The sequence below is a fragment of the Schistocerca cancellata genome, chromosome 1 (assembly GCF_023864275.1).
Source record: "Schistocerca cancellata isolate TAMUIC-IGC-003103 chromosome 1, iqSchCanc2.1, whole genome shotgun sequence".
Taxonomy (NCBI): domain Eukaryota; kingdom Metazoa; phylum Arthropoda; class Insecta; order Orthoptera; family Acrididae; genus Schistocerca; species Schistocerca cancellata.
Window position 1 is genome coordinate 701,132,944 of NC_064626.1, and position 19,939 is coordinate 701,152,882.

A 19,939-nucleotide genomic window follows, 5' to 3' on the forward strand; every position below is an offset into this window, starting at 1 on the left:
GCTAATAAAGAATTTCCAGCTTGCCTTCTTGCTATCGCGGATGACACAACGGCATCACACACGGAACAGCTTATAGTGGATACAGTTGGCCAAAGTAGGATGGTAGCGGAAAACACGAAGAGCACGTCGCCGCTCACGTACTGCGTCACGGCATGCCTCCTTCCACCAAGGAACTGGGGGGGCGCCGGGGCAATTCGGAGGTGCGTGGTATTGAACGTTCCTCAGCTGTAAGAATAACGTCGGTAATATGTGTGACCACATCGTCGACGCTAGGAAAATGACAGTCATCGAATGTCGCTAGAGACGAAAAAAGTGTCCAATCAGCTTGGGCAAACTTCCAGCGTTGCGGGCGCATATAGGGCAGTTGAGGCTGAAGTCTAAGGACACATGGAAAGTGGTCACTCGAGTGTGTATCATCAAGGGCGAACCATTCGAAGCGCCGAGCTAGCGGAACAGTACCGACTGAAAGGTCCAAATGAGAGAAATTTGTCGTGGAGGCAGACAAAAATGTAGGGTCCCCAGTGTTGAGGCAAACAAGATCCGCTTGGTGGAAGACGTCTATCAATAGTGAGCCACGCGGACAAGGATGTGGAGATCCCCAAAGCGGGTGGTGGGCATTGAAGTCCCCAATCAGCAAATAGGGGGGTGGAAGCTGACCAAGAAGATGAAGGAGATCAGCTCGTGCCATTGGTGTGGACGATGGAATGTATACAGTACAAAGAGAGAATGTGTATCCAGAAAGGGAAAGACGGACGGCGACAGCTTGGAAGGAAGTGTTTAAGTGGATTGGGTGATAATGGAGAGTATCATGGAGAAGAATCATGAGTCCTCCACGGGCTGGAGTGCCTTCAACAGAGGGGAGATCAAATTGGATGGACTGAAAATGGGGGAGAACAAAGCGGTCATGGGGACGCAGCTTTGTTTCCTGAAGACAGAAGATGACCGGCGAGTAGGATCGTAAGAGGATCGACAATTCATCCCGATTGGCTCGAATGCCGTGGATATTCCAGTGGATAATGGACGTAGGGTGAACAGGAAATGGAGGAATGTGACCAAGGTTGCCGTCAACTCAACGACTGCTCAGAGCTTGCGACCGACAGCATGGAATGGCATTCAGCTGAAGGCAAAAGATCCTGATCCATAAGTTGTTTGGGAGCAGCTCCTGCCACCAGCGATCGGCCGGTTGATCGGCCGACAGCAGTGCGCCTTGGTGACACAGAAGACGGCCGAGGGCGATTTCCGCCAGGTGGTGCTGTAGATGAGACACGCCTTGGCGGAGAAGGAGATGAACTAGGTTTCTTAGTAGCCTTCTTGGAAATATGATGTTTAGATGAAGGAGGAACCGATGGTTGTGAAGGTGGGGTACGTAAAAAATCTTCACGAGTATGCTCTTTTTTCAAAGTCTTGGTGTCTGACTTTTGGGCTCGAGATTTAGCAGAACCCGATGAAGGGTGAGCCGTAGAGTGGGCAGGCGAAAGTGGTGAGGTTGAACGAGCGATCTTTGCGCTGGCCGATCTGACGACCGTGGCACTAAAGGTGAGGTCGTAAGTCTGCGTGGCCGCCTCCTTTGTTGGCCGAGGATAAGCAAGGACAGTGCTGTATTTTCCTGTCTGAGGCATGGTGGGCTGTCGACTGGCGAATAATTTTCGAGCAGCAAAGGTCAACACCTTTTCCTTCACTCTGATTTCCTGGATGAGCTTTTAATCTTTAAAAATGGGGCAATCTCGAGAGGAAGCAGAGTGGTCACCCATACAGTTGATGCAGCGAGGAGATGGAGGTGGACAAGCACCCTCATGGGCATCCTTGCCACATGTAACACATTTGGCCGGATTGGAACAGGACTGGCTGGTGTGATTGAACCGCTGACACCGATAGCAACGCATAGGGTTTGGGACGTAAGGGCGAACGGAATTATCTCATAGCCTGCTTTGATTTTGGATGGGAGTTGAACTTTGTCAAATGTCAAGAAGACAGTGCGGGTTGGAATGATGTTCGTGTCAACCCTTTTCATAACTCTATGAACAGCCGTTATGCCCTGGTCAGACAGGTAGTGCTGAATTTCGTCGTCAGACAATCCATCGAGGAAGCGTGTATAAACAACTCCACGCGAGGAATTTAAAGTACGGTGCGGTTCCACCCGGACAGGGAAGGTGTGGAGAAGTGAAGTACGCAGCAATTTTTGTGCCTGGAGGGCACTGACTGTTTCTAACAACAAAGCGCCATTCCGTAATCTGGAACAAGACTTTACAGGACCTGCAATTGCGTCGACACCTTTCTGAATAATGAAAGGGTTGACCGTGGAGAAGTCGTGACCTTCATCAGACCAAGAAACAACAAGGAACTGTGGCAACGATGGAAGAACTGTCTGTGGCTGAGACTCAGTGAACTTACGCTTGTGAGCAGACATAGTGGAAGGTGAGGAAATCATTGCGGAAGAATCCCCCATGATTACCGGCATCTCCAATGGCGCGCTCCTCCCTTGTGGGGGCCCTCTCTGAGGGCACTCCCGCCTTAGGTGATTGTTCACACCTCAGGTCACACCTCCTGACAAACGGACGGAGGGACCAATCGGCACTTTCGAAAGGTATCAGCTCGGGCAATCACCCCTCCCTGGGCCTGGCCGTTAACAGGGAGCACGTACGTGTCCTACCTGTCTATCCGGGGCGGGGAATTAGGCGTAACCCCGTCACCGGCTACGCACGAAAATGTGTGGGTCGGCCTTCAGACACGCACAGGGAGGAAGAAAGAGAAAAACAAAGAAAGGGAAAGGAAAGAAGAGAGGTCTCAAATGCCGCAGCGGAGAAAAGGGTAAAGAGAAGAGGTAAGGAAACGAGAAGGACAAAGGAAGGATGAAGACATGCAAGCAGAGAAGGCGAAGAATGCGTTACATTTATGAGCGTCCGTCTCCAGACATAGGCACAAACCATACTCCCAGAGGGGGAGAAAGGGAAGGAAAGAGCCAGAGGTGAGGGGTGGGGGGCGAAGATGGGGGATAAGGAAGGATGCGGAAAAGGAAGGTATGCAGCCCAGAAAGGAAGGAGGGCCACATTAGCTAGGGGTCCCGTGCTCGCTACGCACATACCCACAAAAGAGTTGTGGACCCCCTGGGGGGGGGGGGAGGGGGGGGGAGAGGGAGAGAGAGAGAGAGAGAGAGAGAGAGAGAGAGAGAGAGAGAGAGAGAGAGAGAGAGAGAGAGAATGGTGGAGGTGATGGAGGAGGAGGGGTTGTAGTATGGACAGGAAAGAGTCTGCTTATGTACAGTGGCAGAAGGAGGGGGTAGAGGGAGGCTGTTACGTTGCCAATCCTTAAAAAGTGTTATAATGAATGAAAATCTGTACCCAGTGAAGTTGGACCGGAGTGCAAAATGGAGAGAAGTTGGCACTGCGCAGTGTTACTCATGGCAAGGTGTGCAGATGAAGAGTAAACTTCACTGGTTACTGACAGTAAATGAAGATGAAATGGGCAAAACACTACACAACTGGGCTGCATTCTTATGTGTTGTGCATGACAATGCCAGTTTGTAAGACTTGCCGAATGGGTTACAAAAGAATACGTAACTCAAACTCACTGTGGTCCATTGGAAGCTATAACATCAGATCTGCCAATGAGGCAAAGATTTAACAATTGCAAGTCAACTCAATCAAACACTTCTGAACTACGGAATCTCTACGGTACTACAGGTATGAGATTTGGATCCACTGAAACTACCAGGTCAGCTTAATCTGGTGACACGGTGATGATGTGGGGTATGACGTCATAGGTGTGCAAACGGAACACTGACAATATTTCTTTTGCATCTACATTATTTTAAGAAGAGTAGGTTGTGGTGACAGAGTAATCTGTAGTGTACGGCAAGGTCTAGGTTATGCTGAAAGTTTTATTGAAAGTTGACAAAGCCATATCTAAGTCTTCAGTTAATCTTAGGATTTTGTGTTAGAGGGCAGATTTAGTTTGACACATTCAAACTAGTTGACAGTAATGGACATAAAAACTTAAAACAGAAGACCTCTAATACACTTATGACATGGAATAGTCGAAAGCTGCTTGCACTTGCACTAACACGAACAGGTACTTAAGTAAAATGAAAACATTAGCATTATTAACAAAGGAAGGTCATAATGTTTTCTTTGCAACAATCATCTTTTTTGAGATAAATATGAATTATACTAAAAATTAAGAAACTTATTATTCAAACAAAGAAAGGATATTTCTCTGTGATTATACAGGGTTATTCTAAAAAATGAGCCCATTTTCAAGAAGTCTATGTATTCAAGTACAAATTCAAAATGAACAAGCTTTATACCAATGAAAAGAGGAAGTTCAAAGTTTTTGGTGGGCGGCAGTGGGTGGGCAGTGATGGTTTCAGAAGTGGCCGGTAGAGTTCGCGTGGCAATAGGGCCGTCATTCCATTTCACTGTCAATTGTGAGACAGAGGGCGACTGTGGAGCACAAAGATTCCTGCATTCTTGAGTTCGCAAAAATTGAGTGCAGCGGGCATTTCGTACCAAATTTGGTATTCAACCACCAACTCGCAAAAGCATTAGCTGCTGGTTTAAGCGATTTAAACAGATTGGGAGTGTGTGCAAAGGGAAAAGCACAGGCTGACCGCATGTGTCTGAGCATGATGTCCGACACATTCAAGAAAGTTTTGTGCGCAGTCCCAGTAAGTCTGCCAATAGAGCCAGTCAAGAACTTGAAATACCCCAACCAACTGAATGGAAAGTTCTGAGGTGGCTTTGCTGTACTAGCCCTACCAATTACAACTCGTGCAGGCTCTCAACCCCAATGACGAAGAAAAGCATCTCCCATTTTGATGTAATGTGCTAGCAAAGATGGAGGATGTCGCACTTCTACAGCGTGTAATTTTTAGCGGTGAAGGATGATCCACCTTAATGGAAAATTCAACAGACACAATGTTCGTATATGAGGTTTGGAAAATCCACATTCACCACTGCAACACGAAAGAGACTCACCGAAGATCGAGGTGTTCTGTGCCGTATCCCGTACAAAGGTTTATGGATCATTTTTCTTTGCGGAAAGAACTGTAAAGGGAAGCATGTACCTGGACATGTTGTAACAATGGCTGTTCGCTCAAGTTATGAAAGACTCCCAGGACTTCATTTTCCAACAGGATGGAGCTCTGCCGCATTGGCACTGTGATGTAAGAGGCTTTTTGAATGACTCCCTTCCTCAGTGATGGATCCGTCACAGGGGTCTTGAGGACCTGGCTCTGCATTTCTGGCCACCGAGATCTCCTGATCTCACACACCCTATTTCTTATGGGGTTATGTGAAGGAAGCTGTTTATATCCTGCATCTACCAACCACTCTGAACAATCTGTGGAACTGGATCACTGCTGCCATGCACTCATTAACAGTAGATATGCTTTCTCGCGTGTGGGATGAGTTTGGCTACCATGCTGATGTTTCCCATGCAGGCAACTGTGGCCACATTCAACATTTGTAACACTTATCACATTTCTAATTATATTTAATAATTATTAAAAGCTAATTAATTAAAAATTACTAAATTTATTAAACTGATATCAAATATCATGAAAAAAAAACTTTGACACTTCCTCTTTTCATTGCTATAAGGGCCATTCCATTGAAAATAATTAGATTTTAGCCAAAGTGGGTTGCATCACGGTCACAGATTTCAGTTAAATTTGGTACAGTTAATATCTGCACTAAATTAAGTTCATATCTCCGGTATTGAAATGTGAGACCCCCCAGGGGGCTGAGCTAGGCTCTCCCAAAGTTACAATGTTGGTCTTTTTTTTTCCTCTTTTAAAAAAAAAAAAAAGAAAAGAAAAAAAACACGTTACCATGTGTGACGTCCTAGCTCCTGTACGAAATGAGATACAGCCAAAAGGTCTCATTTGAAAGGTAACACCTCTCACTTGTGGGAGAAAGCAAGGATGTGTTGCAATGGGCCATGGTTTGGAAGTAATACATGGGCAGCTACACAAGTTATCAAACGTTTGCGTTTCCAATATTTTTAATCTCGTGTGTGAATGATAGTACTGAAACAACATTTGGTATGCACAGAGAGGTGATAAGGCTGAATTCATAAAACAAATTTGGTTTTGTTGCTTGCATGCACACATTGACTTTTTGGATTTTGAAAATTCCAAAATTGTTGAAAATCACTATTTGGGACCTCCCCTAACACAATGTGCACCAATCACAGTGTGCTGCAAATTGCTTCATTATGTAGCCTGTATGTAAGTCTAATTACCCCCAAAATTTCTGTCCGTTACCCCAACGCGTACTTTTTTATTGTACTCTTCAACAGTGTGTATGTGTCGATACGTGTCGATAAGGACAATATCATAAGTGCCACAGAATCTGACACAAGAGACCCATTACTCTGCAACATATTCAACCTGAATTAGTAGAAATAAGATGTTTTACACTCTGAACACATCAATCATTATCTAAATAGAAAGTTACACAGGAGGCACATGCACTGAAGATCGGTGCCTTTCCTCACTTGGACTGCTGAAAGTTGTTAAACAACTGGAGTATTTCAATTTCATTTGCCCTGTCCAGTGCATACTGTCTGCCTGTTATAGTGTTTGGCAGAATATTTGTGTTTCGAATGTCCCCGAGTTTCATGCAGCTGACTTCATTGGTTAAAAAGTAAGCTTTAGCTGGTCCAGGCGGATACAGGTACTCCACCAAAACATCTTGGTTCTCTTCAGAACATTCCAAGGCAAGATACCACTTAGAATAGTAGACACAAATAATGTAAGCAGGCAGCCTGATATCCTGCAATGATACTGCTTCGTATTGTACTGGAGACTGTTGTGCCTCTGCATTGTGTGACAGATAACCCACATCACATCTCACAGAGCATGAAGTTTGATACATCTTAACAACAAACACCCTTCCCAGCAGACATAAAGTGGTGGTACTGTCTTGTGTTTGGAATTGCCCTGCATTGGTCAAATCTTTCATTCAGTAGCATTGCACTGTTATTTTCAATGCCTTCTGAGGAGAGAGAGAAGAACTGAATATCTTTTATCTCTTGTGATGCTAATTCGAAAAGTCCTTGTGCAGTGAGGATTGGGTGATGAAGTTCTTGAAGACTCCTTCTGCCAGCCAGTCTTTTGATTTGACTGTCCCCCCCCCCCCCCCCGCCCCACTCCATCACAGGCACTCTTCCTGTGGCTAGTGGCAAAGAAATGCCACTCAGCATCAATTCTGAAGTCCTCAGAATGCTGTCAGATTTTTTTTTAAATTTTTCTGGTTTTTATAATGAGATGGTGCTCCATCTGAAATGTTGTGAATTTTCCCTAAGAGTGGCATTGCATCTTTTATATGGGGAATAATAGTTTTCTGATATTAATGTACTGCAGCTGTTGAATGAATGAGATAGTCACTCATTATGCATGTCGTCTTCACAGTTGATGATGATGATGATGATGAATTCAGTAGATTAACTACAAAAGAATGCACAATGGCCTGGGATAGCTGCCAGTGAAATCCTTGTGCTGCATCTTGTACAATAAATGAGCAATTCTCAGAAAAAACTCCAATCACAATATACTCTGTTGGGCTGTGTGTTTCTTTTAGTGAAGCTAGATAACGTGATTGCTGTTTTGTTATAAAATGATGACTTGTCAGCAATTCCAGTTTGTTGCAAAAATTGTGTATGAAATCATCAACTGTTTCCACTAATGATATCAATGTACCCCGATAGGTTGTGATCCATTGCACATACTGGACATCTTCAGCCAAACACAGCGCTTCCGATTCTCCAAGAAGAGCTGAAATACATTACACTCCAAGGTATTTATCACACTTATGTAACATACAGTCCTCATTTTCTGTGGAGCAGACAATCTTCTCAAGTAAGTCTGTAGTTGTCTTACTAAGCTTGGTGACATATAATATCAGCTTCATGTTCTGGTGATGAATACAAACACTCTCAGTATGGGCTTCATGAGCACTCGCGAGTACACACTATTTGGGATGCAACTGTGCAAATTTCAAGAAACCACTTTTATAGGTGGGAGCTTCTCTTTGAAGGCTGCATACAGCTCCTTCAAATTCACTAAAACACGGCTTTTCAGCTTGTGTTCTTGAACACCACATTCCGATCAGACAGATACAAAGTCTTGCATCCCTGGACACAAACAACTATACTCATCATCTTCATAAAATGTACAAACAGCATGTTGTACATTATCACAAAGACTTACGACCACAGTGCATCACATCAGGCAAGATTCCTATATTTTCCTTCAGTGCCCTGGCCTTCCAAACCTAATATTCTGACACTCCAAATTCCCTAGCACAATATGCAACTGCCCACTTCGAAAGAAGGAGACTGATAATCTTGATTTTTATTTCATAGGTAGTCGTTTTACATTTTTCTTTTAGCTGTCCAATAAGATTAGCAAAGTCAGTCTGGGTGAAAGTTGAAGGGATATGATCCTCATCATTAGGTAATATAACTTTGACACACTTTTCCAAGTGCTTATGAACAGCAGAGGAGATTTTCTTGTACTTCCTTTTGCCATATGAGACTTTTTTACTACTACCTAGATGTTGTTTCGTAAGTGGTGACACACTGAGAGCACTACTTGCCATATTCCCTGCAATACAAATTGTCACTTGTATCTATTAAACATTCATTCTCTTGGTTGCCCCTTATACTGGTGTCAATCATGCAATGACACTGAGCACAGAGATTTGCCAGGTGTAAGGTTAACATTACCAGAAAGCTGCCTACACATCTCTGTGGAAATAACTCTCAGAGATTTTTTCACCACAGTCTTGTGACGAGAGAATGAGTAACAACATATGTGACCAGAAATGTGTGTAAAATTGTCCAGGTATACCTTCTCATGATGGTAACACAAAGTTTCCTCATCATCAATTTGTAATCCTGTACAAACAGCCAATAGGTGTTTTGTCTCATCTCTATAATCACACGTATGTTTACACTTAATGATTCTCTTCCATACTGAACTGTAGTGCCATGCACACTCCTCATAAATTGATTCAATACTGTGCACAATGACAGCACAGCTGTGGTTGAATGATGGTGGTGAACCAATTAGAATGCCTCGGCTGGCAGAACTGTATTAAAGGTGATGTGTTGGGTTGCTGTCTGTACATAAAAACAATAAATTAGGGATTACAGAAGTGTCCAATTCCACCCATCTGCTTTGATCCAGGACGTCATCAATATGGTGCCTATGACGTCACTACGTACACACAGCAACAAGCACGAAAATACATATAAATAAGACAATAACATCTCCCTCCAAAAATATAATCAAACAAACGAGACAACTGCAGGAAATTGAGGGTTTTAGGGTGAGGACAAATTAAACCGAACAGAAAAAAAAGAAACCCACACGACTAGCCCAAAACACACAAAATGCAAATAAAAAAAATACAACATTCTGCTATACCAACAAAAATCTGCTGGAATCGCACTTCTCTTGACCTATATAGGTCAACCATTGCTGACAATACCAAAACACCAACACCTACAGCTAAAATTATGAAAATTGGAATCAGACATTTTCCTTGACCTATACAGGGCAACCAGAGCTGACGATACCAAAACATCAATACCTAAAACTAAAACTACGAAAATTTGGAATCAGTCATTTCCCTTACTTATATAGGTCAGCCACAACTACTGATACCAAAAAACCGATATGTACACCTACAAAAAATAAAACCAAAACCACATTATCTCAAAAATCTAAACATCAAACTTCGCTACATAAATTAAAACACATTCAATACACCATAAATACACAAAACATCACAACTCGAGAAGAACAGACCTAAAAGCACGGACAATATGCCATACCACATCTCGGACTGCAACATAGTAAGCACTGTTACATTTCATCGTCATATCCACACTCAACGACAGTAACCCCCCCCCCCCCCCAAAAAAAAAGGGACACTGCCAGCGACTTCACACATCCAACACCAAGGACACACACACACCACCACCACCACCACCACCACCACCACCACCACCACCACCAGAGGGCAGCATCAAACAACAAGACGACATCTACAAACATTACAGTTCAAAGCAGACGGGCAGAATCGGCCACTTCCATTGACCCATAAATTATTATTACATGCATCAGGCTCTCCACAAATGACGGATGGTACATTTGGAGTTAGGGAAATCAAAATAAAATGTTTAATTTAAATCCTTGATTTCTTTAGCTGGAATTCAAACAATTATTATTAGATAGATAAGACTGATGGGCAATTTCAATGATTCACCATTATTTTTGTCTGCAGTTAAATAATAGTTCTGGATTAACACCATAAAAATAAAACAGAGTGAAAAATTTAAAATTTAATGTTCAATTTCGCTTAATTCAATTTGGACACTTCAGAAAACATCCCTGAAACACAGCAGTGTATGGTTTGATGCTTTGGGGGATAGGTTTTAACTTAATTATCTCATATAAATTGTCCCATCCATCACAAGTAGCATGTACCATCCATCACATTGTTTATCATCACAGTGTTTATGTATGAAAAAACAACTTTAATTAAAATATAACTTATAGAATTCAGTAGTTCTTGAGCATGACTCAATGAAATGAAAGTCTTTCCTTACTATCAAAAACCAATGCACGATTTTGGTGACAGAATGCAAACGAACTTGGTGATGCCTACTAGTTTAGCAGTTTTCTAGCCATGCTTCTGAAAACATGCTTAATAATGAACTGTTTGTCAATAACGTTGGGCAATCATTACAACAATGAACTGTATGTCAATAATGGTGTTAAATCATTGGAAACTTGACAACCTACTGTTTACTACTACCACCCACAAGTGTAACTTCTCTGAGATTATGGTGATAAATGAAAGGGGAAAAAAAAGGTTGCAAAATGATTCTATTCTCTACATGTAACTTCAGTGCCTCAGGATTTGATCGATACTATTCACAGTCATGACTTTCACATTTTTAACTGCCACTCATAGGCTCATTCACTCATGGAATGCCTGGTATAATATGTGGTGTATCTGCATTAGACAATCGTTAAATGACTTACAATAAATGGGAGTCACACAAAGATATTTTGGGGGGTAACTAGACTTAGAAAGAAGCTACATAATGAAGCAATTTGCAGCATGCTGTAACCTTGCACATATTGCATTTGGGGAGGTCCCAAATACTGACGTTTGACAATTTCACAATTTTCAAAATCCAAAAAGTTAATGTGTGCATGCAAGTAACATAACCAAATTTGTTTACGGATTCAGCCTTATCACCTATCTATACACACCAAATGATGTTTCAGTACTATCATTCATTCATACATGAGATAAAAAAATATTGGAAACTTGCAAAAATGTGATAACTTGTATAGCTGTTTGCCCATGTATTACTTCCAAACCATGGCCCATTGCAACACATCCTTGCTTTCTACTACAAGTGAGAGGTGTTACCTTTCAAATGAGACCGACCTTTTGGCTGTATCTGATTTACTACAGGAGCTTGGCACCTTTTTTTTTTTTTTGGCCATGGGCCCATCATTTAGAATAACCCTGTATATGGTGTGGTTTGCTCATTATTTGTACAGTACTTCCACACAGAAATTTACAAAATAAGAAGTGTAACAAACCTTCCATAATGAGTAGTTGAAAACTGTGTTGTTGGATGTCGGGGCATAGATCCACCTTGCAACTCTGTCTCTAAGTGAGCTGGAAGAAGACTTGTTACTAGATACCTATAGACCACTTGCATATCACAAGGCTCTAATCCACTCCTGAAAAATTAGGGAATTATTTCCAAGATGTTAGGGTTTATCGAAACAATTCATTTTCTATATGAATTAACACTTACCAGACTAGTTGGTCATTGTACAGGAAGGCTGTATATTTCACTTGTTGGAACATAGCCTCAATGAGGTTAACAAAACACTGCACTCTGAGGAATGTTTGTTTATCTAATGGAAGGAACTGAATTCCTTGAAATACATCCAGTATGTCACAATGGTTGAGCTTCAGTGTGAGGAGATACTGCAAAGATAAAATTTAATGCCACTAGGTATTCCTATATTTAATGTGATAGGAAAAATTCAGAAGATCCCCCCCCCCCCCCAGACATAAAAATATTATAAATCACTTGATCCTAAATTTTAAAGAAAAAAGAGAGATAGACAGACACTGCATTATACATAATTCAATAAGGGGAGAGTGGGCTGGAAAAGGGCTCATTTAATTAAACTTAAAAACACCACAGAACAATAAAAACGCACTTACTAATTAATAATTTAGATACCCAAGTACATTAAATACCAGGAATATTAATACCCACAGTAAGTTTTCCAGTGCAACTTACATGTGTGTTGATTTGACAATAGTCAGAACATTAGGAACATTGATTGTACCTATTACATAATTCTACAGGCAACACAACAGTAAAATCTTACTCTTGAAAAGAAATTTTCCAGTTTCTGTTTCAAGTATCCAACATCTCCATCCTTACTATCAAGAATGGCTGTGAATGAGTTCTTGAACAAGCGAAACATCTGATATGACTGTTTTAACACAGCCAAATAGACAGTGTCTTGGACATCATCACTCTGATATTCCAAATACTCTGTATCATCTTTCGTCTTTGAGACGCAAGGAATGTTGACAGTCTGTAAATTAGAAATTTTATTTTCGAATCAGATTCAAACGAAGTAGTTAGCAATTGAAATAATCTTAAGAAAACATTGAGAACAGTGTGCGAGTGTAAATTCTGAATCACAACAACTCTCCACCACTTGGAAAAATGGTTTTTCGCTCATATTACTGTGTTTTGCTCTTAGAATGGCTTCATATTCACTGAGCTTATAAAGCCACATGAAAAACAGTAAAACTATTGCCTAGCAGGGGCATTCCTACTGGCAAACAAATAATTTGTGTGTCCACTGTCTCCCAATGTGGCTAGATTGCTCTCAATAAATTGGTAGGGTTGTGTAATTGTAATGTTTTGTTACTACTTTAAATAAACTCAATGGAAACCATCGAACAGTTACTAACGCATTCAGAAAAATAAATATATTTCGACTGGTAATAATATGGATTCTACATGTTATTCCCTACTGCATGTTTTAACTGATTAGAACTTTGTCTTTTTCTGTTGGTTATATGGCGAAACAACTGTGCTATGTTTTGACGGCACTTCGCCAATGAAATTTTACAATGCCAGGCAAAAATCCTAATTACCATCACCATCCAAAAACCGCTCTCTGGTTCATAGTAAAGTTGCTTCGTCTTCTGTGTATGTAGTGAGTCACATGGTAGGTCTGGACTGAAAGTACTGCAATCATAAAAAGAAAAACAAACAAACAAAATGATCTGTTGACTACTGCTCCAAAAGTAATAGTTACTTGAATTGCATCCGATATACTTACTCGGTAAACTTAATTATTGCTTCACTAAGGCCAACATTTTTCATCTGAGTATCGACGTCTGTTTGCGGCGGGTAATAATACAATATATTTTTGAGTTCCTGCAACGAGAATATCAGTTTCCTCTTTACTAATTAAGATTTCCTGTAATTCTCACAAAAATAAGCGTCATGGGTCCTACCTCCCCTTCCTTCTGCCCATACGAAGAATTGTAAACATAGAAATTTTGGAGGTTAATTTCAGATTTAGTTGTCATTATTCCATTTTTCGACACAACTCTTGGTTAACGTCAGAAAAACATACTCGCGCAACTACTTCATAATAAATAAATTCTGTCTCAAAATTTGTACACACTGCATTTCCGCAATCTTTAACACGACCTCCTGCACCTGCTTCACAATGCAGTAAGCATCTCCGACATTCATTTCTATGTTATCTGTGGAGATGAAGTGCTGCCATCTGTTGTCGGCAGTAGACGACGAAACGACATGGAGGGTGCGAAGTGCGGTAGTTAAAAGTTTCAGAACGACGTTCTTTAGAACAGCGAACTTTATGAAGCATCACTGCATTCCCTCTGGTAAGACAACATTAGCAATAAACAATTTCAATAAACGCTTTTCTCCCCAGCAATTATAAAAATATCAGTTGCTATTTTAAACTGACGTGCGCGCTTCCGTATAACTTGCGACTTATTTCCACTCCTCTATTCTAAATTTATCGCAGTGAAAGAAAAAAACTAACATAATTGTTGTTGCACACAAAGACGTTTCGTATCGTCACAGGAAATATTTAAACAATATTTCCACGCAACTTTTCATGAGAGCGCCGTAGCGCACACTTTAAAAACCGAATAGTGCGCACTATATTCCTACCAGTTATAGAAAGTGATTATTAATTTTGTTTTACCAGGCGTTTCTTTTTCATTTTCAGTGAGATAACGAAAACGCTAGCCAGCGACCGTGGCATCAGTAGCAAACAAGGTTTTGCAGCTCGACGGTACCAGTTTTTCTGCACTTTCAATACTTCGTAAGTACTCGTTGTAAGCACTAATCACTTTAACTATAGACGGGCTTCGTTGTTCCAGCAGCCTTTTAGCGTAGTTTCGCAGGCATTACACGCTGTTGAAATTAGAACAGATGCTAACTCTTTGTGCGGTTTCGTATTACTTGCAGCGCGTGGCGTCTAACGCGGACCACTGGTTTGGCTAAACTTGGAAGCGTTGGTCATCCTCGTAGCTCTCAGGCAGGAAATTCCATTGATGAACGTTGAATGTCAAATTAAAGTTAGCTTCCCATAGTCGCTGGCATAAATGCAGAGTTCCCTTGTTGTGCATGAAACAGAAAAGTAGAACGCTGTGTGGAATCCATCCATAAGTCGGCAGTATATAGCCACGAAAGAAACGAGGTATTTTTATTCCTATTTACATTTCTAAATCTTATTGTCATCCTCGGTGTTAGAGATTCGTATTTACAATGATCTGTTATTTGGGTTCTTTAATTCATAAAAGCAAAATGAGGAGTGTGGCGATAATGGCACAACGAATAATAATTTATTTCTGTCTTAAATTTGAAGGTAGTATGCACCTCACCCCATAAAAATGTTTGAAAGCTTCTCATCCAGTGCTAAAGTGAAAGTAATACAGTACTTAACCACAAATACTTCCAGGTTTACTCCAGCACAGTTATGTGAAAACTCGATCGTTTTTCAAGATTAGAAGTACACCGTTACAGTATCACACTTTGCTTTTAGTTATTCATTCAATTTTATTTATTTATTTATTTTTTAAGTATCCAGCGCCACCGGTGTCCTCTCGCTCTCTCCAGCGTAACATTGACGGAACACAAATATCCGAGTCCAGTGAAAAAAGAAAAAAAAAAAAAAAATACAAAGAACGCGGGGGTTCCTGTCTATAAAAGCGAGGGCGCTGTATGAAATTTAATTACATCTCTCTAGAGCCAATTGAAGTTTCTATTTATTATTGATGTGCTCTCCTACATTTAGAAGTCGGTGTCTTTCAAACCGTTCGCTTTTAAATACTGTGATGGTAACATCAGATTTTTGCTTCAATCGAAATTCTTAAACCCTTTTGTTCGTCGAACAGTATATCTTCATAACTAGAGGCTTTTGAACTCTGTATTGAGCAACTAATCGTGCGTATACGGTGGAAAGCTGTAGTGACTTTTAAAGTAGAATCGTTGTTTAATACGATAATGTATAAATGGACGCTTCACATCACTGCTGTAAATGGTTCCTCAATCTCTAATTTTTTAAATTAATTTTACGTGGCGTAAACACAGTATTTGTTTTTCATGCCTTATTCAAACGGTATATACAGCTTATAATTGTCTGTTTCTTTTTTATTTCCTGAGTTTCAGAGAATCTGTGTTATACTGTCGTTTCTAACGTTTCTGTCTAGGTTGAGACCGTCTCAAAACACAAACACGACCATACTTAGCAACATAGGCTTCTACAGCCCGTCTTGTATAGAGACGAAAACCATTACTACTTTAGACGGTGTTGCGTTTTACGTTAAATAGATTATCAGATCAAACTATGTCAACGTAATGATATCCTAGAGCGACAACGTACATTCTGAATTACAACGATGCGACGTTACGCGCGATTTATGTAATGACATTGAAAACAGTAAGGAAATTGGAAGCAAATTAACTTCTCAAGAGTGCGAGGAATACTTGGACAACAAAGTTATGTGGAATTGAAATTTTGTAAAAAAATTGCATTCCCACATTTTGATGTTGCAGCGAAATCTGAATGAGGAAACTAAAGTCAAACGTACATTCATTGCAGTTACGGGATGTGTACGACTAGATACCATAAAACGGCCTCTAGACTGTCAACAATACTGCGCAACATTGTGCAATTTATTGACGTTCGCACTAGGCTGCTAAACACTATTGTCAATAGTAGCCTATTGTGCAAAAAAAAAGTGGTTCGGGATGTTGGACGATGAAGATGCTGCTACTGCGATGACTGCTCTACTTTGTTGCAGGGAGAAAAAAGGTGGATGGAAAATTAGTTCGAGGAATGTCGAAGTAGACTCACGATAACTTACTGAGAGAACTGAGAGTGTACGAAAAAAAAAAAGATTAGCGTAACTGTAGGTGTGTTAATGATCGATACATTACAAGAAATGGTTCTCGCTATACATTGTCATAACTTCTGCAGCCGCCCAGGTCCTCATCACCAAAAAACAAAATAATACTTTGCGAGGCCCAGTTGCACCAAGTCAGCACTTATTACGCTACGATATCTTGCTACTGGCAGTTCTTTCGAAGACTTGAAACTTAAAAGTGCTGTTCGACCTTAAATTATTTGAGACATGGTTATGGAAACGTACCGTGCAACAATACGTGCGCTAAAGGATTATATTCGGGTAGTAATGTATGCACAGAAAAATATCTGCATATACTCTTATTCACAATTTTACATTAATTAAATATTTTGGAAGCATCTTCCTGCGCAGTCGTTCCTTATATTTTCTGAGGAACAAATCATACTCTTTATCATTCTATCACTTCCAATTTTTTACTCATCTGCCCAAACCTTGCAATGCCGATTTTTACATTACGAGGACTCTAATAATAATGCTATTTTGTCTTGTTTTGAGCTCATTTCCCACATAACATTAGCGAATCTAACCTAACGTAATCTTTTTGGCTTGTGCAACACGCGAAAAGACTGTCAAGGATATTGTCAATACTGCGCACAGACTACAGAATATTTCCATGAAGCGCAATATATATCCAAAGTTTTTGATGTTCTCGATATTATTGCGGAATCTCTAGGAACGTTTAGGAGTGAGACGGTCAATATTACTGCGCATCCGGGAAATATTGTCAATATTATTGACCTTCTAGGGGCCGCTTAAGAAAGGACTCTGTTGCCATGATTACAAAATAGACTGTCATACCTTCTTTTCGTAAACACTACTCATATGAAGGCCACTGCAACAGCCACTGAATTGTTTGGTCTTTAATGCTACATGACGGCAAGGCAACATAACTAGAAAAGTTTTGTTGAAAGAGATTTCAGTTTCTTTATTGCAGTACAAGAGAAATGATTATGTTAGTCCAGACAATTTAAAATGAAACGGAACAATAAAAAGCATTGAGTAGCTTAATGTAGTTTCCGGTACTTCTGCTGTGACTGTCAGATCGCTCATTGGTATGCAGAATTAAAGATATTCACTGTAAATGCTGAAACTGAAGATTATAGGCAAAGAGGAAACGACATATTTCTCCAACCCTAGTGTTAACAGATAAAAGGTTGTAACCATTTGAGAAACCCGTAATGGAATGATCACACGGGCTCTGTTGTAGGTAAAGTGGTAAGCTACTGAGAAAATGGACTCAGTCTGCAACTGAGATAGCTTACGAAAAGTGGTACCCACATGTGTGAGACCCGTACCAAACAGGAGTAGCGGGAGATACTGAACGTGCAGCACTGTTCGATTCACGCGAGAACCTATTTACAAAGTTTCAAGAACCAAAGGCAAAGAAGTATGGTGGAGTGACCAGTATAAAAGGCGGACCGATTACATTAAACGAAACAGACAAGGCAGCGTGATACGTCTTAAGAATTATGTCTTGGATGGTCACTTTAGCGCAAAAGGAGGTACCGTACCTGTCCTTGATGGTATTTGCTTCTGCAATGCCGGAAAACAGGGGAAAGGTCATTTATTTGACAAGTGATATGACAGGTAGTTCATCATTATAGGTGTACATGATAGCAAATTTAGACCAAATGAAACACCCAGTCACCGTAAAGTGTGTCCAAAAAGTCGCATTAATACGAGGGGCGTTTGAAAAGTTCGTGCAAAGTCCGAGAGATGGCACCATCAGCTCGTATCAATGTCATGCATTAGTAGCATCTTTAGAAAGAACACACACCATGTTTCAGCCGTATTGGTCTATTTCTTTGTATTTGGTATTCGTGTGCATCAAGGAAGTCTGATTGTCAAAAAATGGACGAAAAAGAATTTCGTGTGGTGATTAAACATTACTTTGTGAAAGGCAAAACGCCTCAGGAGATTAAAGAGAAGCTTGATAACCATTAAGGTGACTCTGCACCTTCGATTAGAACAGTTTGTAAGTGGTTTCAAAATTTTCGGAGTGGCCATATGGGCACAAGTGAAGCTGAACGTTCTGGACGCCCTGTGGAGGTTACGACTCCATAAATCATTGATAAAATCCATGATATGGTGATGGATGACAGAAGAGTTAAAGTGCCTGAGATTGCTAGTGCTGTGGGCATCTCGAATGAACGGGTACATAATATTTTGCATTAACATTTCGGTATGAGAAAGCTCTCTGCAAGATGGGTTCCGCGATTGCTCACGCTTGACCAAAAACGGAATCGTGTGAAGTGTTGCAACGATTGTTTGCAGCTGTTCAGGAAGAATCCGCAGGACTTTAAGCGTCGTTTCGTCACTGTGGATGAAACATGGATGCATTACTACACTCCTGAGACCAAACAACAACCTAAACAATGGGTTACCAAGGGAGAATCTGCACCAAAAAAGGCTAAGACCATTCCTTCGGCCGAAAAGATTGTGGCAACTGTCTTTTGGGATTCGCAAGGGATAATCCTCATCGACTTTCTGGAAAAGGGTAGAACTATTACAGGTGCATATTATTCATCGTTACTGGACCGTTTGAAAAACCGAGCTGCAAGAAAAACGCCGGCGATTGGACTACAAAAAAAGTCCTTTTCCATCACGACAATGCACCAGCACACACCTCAGCCTTGTGGTCGCAAAATTAATGGAAATGGGATTCCAACTCGTTTCACATCCCCCCTATTCTCCAGATTTGGCTCCCTTGGAGTATTATTTGTTCCCCAATTTGAAGAAATTGCTGGCGGGACAAAGATTTTATTCAAGCGAGGGGGTGATTGCAGCAACTAATAGCTATTTTGTAGACTTGGGCAATTCCTATCATTCGGAAGGGATCAACAAATTAGAACAGCGTTAGACGAAGTGTATAAGTCTAAAAGGAGACTATGTCTAAAAACAAAAAAGGTTTACCCCAAACACGTAAGTAGTTATTATTTTTGCACGTACTTTTCAAACGCCCCTCGTACATAGCTTACCCTCCTCTGGTGGCAACGCAGGCGTGTATTTTCGAGCGCCTAACGATCATAAAGGGCCGAATGGCATCCGGCGATAGATTTTCCCAAGCATCTTGCACCATTTGCCGCAATTCGGCAAAAGGCTTTGGAGAACGAGTAATTTCCTGCTTCATCATGTCCCATACGTGTTCATTTGGTAAAAAAATCTGCTGATCTTGCTTGGCAGGGCAGTTGTTGTACGCTAGGAAGAGCACGTTCGGTCGCAGCAGCCATGACATCCATTGTCGTACTGAAAAAGCACGTCACCGTCCTGTCGAAGAATTGGCAGTAGCACAGCGATAACGACCTGTGTGGTGTAGCGGGCACTAGTTACTCTACTTTACAGGAGCACCAGATGTGACAGCGTCTTGTAATTGTGGCCCCAATACCACGAAGCCTGGG

General features: G+C 41.0%; 2 protein-coding genes across 3 annotated transcripts in view; one reads left to right on the forward strand and one right to left on the reverse strand.

Annotated features, from left to right (window-relative positions):
- LOC126184595 (vacuolar fusion protein CCZ1 homolog) overlaps positions 1-13,817 on the reverse strand; it is a 73,078-nt gene extending 59,261 nt beyond the window's left edge. The window contains exons 1-6 of one of the 2 annotated variants that reach the window (XM_049927040.1): positions 13,590-13,817; positions 13,412-13,509; positions 13,224-13,317; positions 12,440-12,652; positions 11,851-12,026; positions 11,630-11,773 (exon numbers count right to left, since the gene is read on the reverse strand). In XM_049927040.1, the coding sequence (XP_049782997.1) occupies positions 11,630-11,773; positions 11,851-12,026; positions 12,440-12,652; positions 13,224-13,317; positions 13,412-13,509; positions 13,590-13,664 (800 nt within the window). In that variant the 5' untranslated portion in view covers positions 13,665-13,817. Of the gene's footprint in view, positions 1-11,629; positions 11,774-11,850; positions 12,027-12,439; positions 12,653-13,223; positions 13,325-13,411; positions 13,510-13,589 lie in introns of those variants that run through there. The other variant, XM_049927049.1, reaches the window with a different exon arrangement.
- A 39-nt stretch (positions 13,818-13,856) lies between these two features.
- Positions 13,857-19,939, forward strand: part of LOC126184583 (uncharacterized) — a 499,786-nt gene continuing 493,703 nt past the window's right edge. The window contains exons 1-2 of the mRNA XM_049927020.1: positions 13,857-13,985; positions 14,339-14,434. The gene's annotated coding sequence lies outside the window, so the exon portion shown is untranslated. The remainder of the gene's footprint in view (positions 13,986-14,338; positions 14,435-19,939) is intronic.